The sequence below is a fragment of the Orycteropus afer genome, unplaced genomic scaffold, assembly GCF_000298275.1.
Source record: "Orycteropus afer afer isolate SDZICR_OR568_19922 unplaced genomic scaffold, OryAfe1.0 scaffold00026, whole genome shotgun sequence".
Lineage (NCBI taxonomy): Eukaryota > Metazoa > Chordata > Mammalia > Tubulidentata > Orycteropodidae > Orycteropus > Orycteropus afer.
The window spans coordinates 11,379,520-11,383,541 of NW_006921613.1; the positions used below are offsets into that span (position 1 = coordinate 11,379,520).

A 4,022-nucleotide genomic window follows, 5' to 3' on the forward strand; every position below is an offset into this window, starting at 1 on the left:
GCCTAATGTATTTGACTGCTAACCAGGAGGCTGGCGGTTCAAACCCACCAGCCACTCCTTGGAAGGAAGATTGGGCAATCTACTTCCATAGAGATTCCACCTTAGAAACCCAAGGAGGGGTCGCTACGAGTCAAATCGACTTGATGGGAGTGAGTTTGTTTTGTTCTGGTTGGCAGTGAAAATAACGCCTTGCATTTCATCAAGAGTGCGGAGTGGGGCAATGGGGAAAGGAAGCATTTACATTCATGCTGTTCCCCTATGAAGAAGTGCTAGTGGGCACAGTGTATGTATGTGTGTGTGTGGTGGAGCAGGTGGGATGCTGTTGCTAGACAGTCATCTGAGTACGAAATAGGAAAGCGAACCCTAACCAATTACTTGCTCTGAAATGAGCACAATTAGCTGATTAAACTAACTGAGCAGGAGACAGAGACAGAGAACACAGGCACATTTGCTTATCTGTCATAAAACATCACTAAGATCTGATTTGGGGGACCAGGTCACCAACGAAAGGTCTGTGTTCAGCAACCTGAGGCATGTTCATGGCTGAAGGGGTGGAGCTGAGGGAATCGGAGATGGCTGATTTTTTCAGAAATCAGTAACTAAGCTTAATTTTTAATACCTAAATTTTAAATTATCCAGTGCCTGAGGTCATTGACGTAGGATGAGGGACTTACTTATTTTTAACATTCTGTCCCACTGCTATTCAAGTTCAAGTTTTTCTGAAGTAGACCACCAGGCCCTTCCACAATCAGGGCCCATGGAAGCTGAGTCAAGAAATCACATGATGCATTGTGTTGGGTAAATCTGTTGCAAAAGACCTCTTTGAAGTGTCAAAAAGCAAAGATGTCACAGGACTAAAGTATGACTGAGCCAAACGCTGATATTTTAAATGCCTCATATGAATGTGAAAGCTGGACAGTGTATAAGGAAGGCTGAAGAAGAATTGATGCCTTTGAATTATGGTGCTGGCAAAGAATATTGAATGTACCGTGGAGAATGAACAAATCAGTTTTGGTGTAAGTACAGGCACGGTGCTTCTTAGAAGCGAGTTGGTGAGAGTTTGTGTCACATGCTTTGGACGTGTTATCAGGAGGAACAGGACCCTGGAAAAGGACATCATGCTTGATAAACTAGAGTGTCAGCAAAAAAAGAGAAAGACCCTCTACCAGATGGCTTGACACAGTGGCTGCAACAATGGTCTCAAACACGACGATTGTGAAGATGGCGCAGGACCGGGCAGTGTTGCGCTCTGTTGCGCATGGGGTCACTATGAGTGGGAACTGACTCGATGGCACCTAACAACAACAACAACAACAACAACAAATGTTTGGTTCATATACATTAAGTCATTTCATTTAATGGAAGGATACCAGGAAAGAAACAAGCAGGAGGGTGGCCCTTAATCACATTTGTTTGTAACCTTTTAAAAAAAGTTGTATTGATTTTAGAATAAAAATGAAATAATTTTTTAAAGTATAAAATGCCAAGTACTAAGAATTCTGTTACGTTAGGTACACACCAAGCACATACATATGAAACCTTGGAAAGTTCTTAAACAAACAGTATAGAAAAACCAGAATTTTCTTATGATGTTGTTGTTGTTATGTGCCGTCGAGTTGGACCCGACTCATAGCGATCCCTCCTTGGGTTGCCGAGGCAGTATCACTACAGAAGTAGATTGCCCTATCTTCCTTTCGAGAAGTGGCTGGTGGGTTTGAACCGCCAGCCTTCTGGTTAGCAGTCATGTATAATAACAGGAGGGTGCTCATTTAAAAGTACTTTGCTTCACAGTAACTATCAAGAGAAACCACATTCTGGCAAGTTCCTTTAGACACAGGACCCCAAAACAGAGAAGGCCGTGCTCAGCACCCACTTAAGATTGGCAGAATTGTTGCTGAGCTATTTCAGAGAAAGACTTGGTGTGCGACACAACTGTTCTGGGAGGTAGAGGGGAGATTGCCCGTTACTTACTTTCACTGATGATTTCAAGGGAAGGTAGGAAATACTCATCACAGACAATAGACACAGCCATGAACATGTAAAGGATAATTAGGAAGTAGATGATGATGCCTCCCTCCACTTGCTCCTGTTTTGTGAAAAAACCTTCAGGAAACTCCGAGGATGGAGAAATAACACATTGGGTAGTATTTCCTAGGAGGGAAAAGGAAATAAAATTGGAAGGATGCTGGTGTCACGCATGCCAAACCCATGAAAAAAAGATTCCTTAGAAACCTGTAAGTGTGGGGTGGAAGTTCAAAAATTCTAGTGGAAATTTATAAAGCATTTTCTGAATATGATGTAGTTATAGAGCTTTAGAAATGTGATTGCAACAGGAGAGAGGCACTTTAATGAAGCAAACTGATGATGGAGGAAAAATTAACAAGACGAAATAATGAAATCACTCGTCCTTGCCTGCTTTGGAGTCCCTGGATGGTGCAACAGTTAAGTAATTGATTACTAACTGAAAGGTTGGTGGTTCGGACCCACCTATAGGCATCTTGGAAGAAAGACCTGATGATTTGCTTCCAAAAGGTCACAGTCTTGAAAACCCTATGAGCACAGATCTACTCTGCCACACATAGGTCACCATGAGTCAGGAATGGCTCAGAGGCAACTGTTTTTACTTTATCTTTGGTCTTTTCACTTCTAAAAGGTTATTCTAAGCTCCTTCCTCTTCCCAAGTAGAAACTATGTCTATGATGAATTAAGCTTTCTAATCTCTGTACAGTTTCATCTTCCCATTTCAGAGCCCAAGGTGTCCACAAGCCTGCAAAGAATCAGTCACTGTTGCAGAAGGAATTGCTAGGACAGACAAAGATTTGTTACCCAGCCCCCCAATGAAATCTCCAGCCCCCCCCCCAAAAAAAAAGTCTGCTTCATGATCTCTGTAAGTTACTTTGGGGCTATCTTTGAGAATCTATTTGAGGTATCACAAGGGTTTGATACCCTTCCAAAAGCTGAAAATCAGAGCAGAGCAAATACAGCAGGAAGCATAAGCAAAAGAGTCAGTGAGAATTCCCCTCTCTGTTCTTCAGTCCTGTGTCGAGTAGTGGGAGCAGCACCCACTGTCCGCCTACCTGTGGCCCTTGGAGGTTGCTGAGGCAGGGAGACACCAGGAGCAGGCAGGTGTGCAGTGGCCCAGAGGGTAGCGAGCAGCACGGCCCTTCTTGCCCACCTTGAGCCCCCGTTTGTCCGCATTTTGGCTGTGCTCTTGCTGCAGCTAGTGCTTAGGGAAGGGAGAAAAGGAGAATTAAGCTGGATCATGTGAGGAGGCTCCTTCCTGCCCAGTTCCCTGCCCAGGGCACATCTCAGCAAGGCCAGCATGGGAGGGAGGGTGACTGGAGTCAGCCAATTTTTCTGATCAGAAGACTCAAGCACCAGGGTGGCTGGAAGGGGTAGGGAGGAAAGCAGGCAATCTTCACGGTCAACTGTTCCTATGGCCCGCTGTCCCTGAGGGCAGTTCCTCACGGCTCATACTTTAATAAAATGAGAGCTGTGGTTTAGTATCTTCATACTGACTCTGCTTTCAACTTTCTTTAGATCTGTAAGAACTCAGGCTTGCAGCTGCTTCGGTCTCTGTCTCTCTCACCAGCCGTTACTTCTAGAAGTTATTTGCTCCACTACTCACCAAAAGGATGGTAGTTTGAACCCATCCAGACTTGCCTCAGGAGACAGGTCTGCTGATCTGTTTCTAAAGGGTCACAGTTTTGAAAGCTCTATGTGCACAGTTCTACTTTGCAATATACGGGGTCACTTTGAGATAGAATCGACTTATTGGCTACTGGTTTGGGTTTCTGTGTGTGTATGTATATATATTCTTTGGCTAGCTTGGACCCTTGTTATATTTCTCTCTCTTTTTATTATTGTGATTTGGGTGAATATTTACAAAGCAAATTCATTTTCCATATAGCAGTTTACATAAACTTTGTCTCATGACATTGACCACAGTTTACCACAATGCAACAGCTCCCCTCCCACTCCCTCCCCATAGTTACCTCTTCCCAGTGTCCATCCCTCCATGC

At 44.0% G+C, this 4,022-nt stretch overlaps 1 protein-coding gene across 1 annotated transcript in view; it reads right to left on the reverse strand.

Moving 5' to 3' along the window:
• Positions 1–3,198, reverse strand: part of SLC24A5 (solute carrier family 24 member 5) — a 29,237-nt gene extending 26,039 nt beyond the window's left edge. The window contains exons 1-2 of the mRNA XM_007935209.2: positions 3,078–3,198; positions 1,972–2,151 (exon numbers count right to left, since the gene is read on the reverse strand). Coding sequence (XP_007933400.2) covers positions 1,972–2,151; positions 3,078–3,198 — 301 coding nt within the window. The remainder of the gene's footprint in view (positions 1–1,971; positions 2,152–3,077) is intronic.
• Between the last annotated feature and the right edge of the window lie 824 nt (positions 3,199–4,022).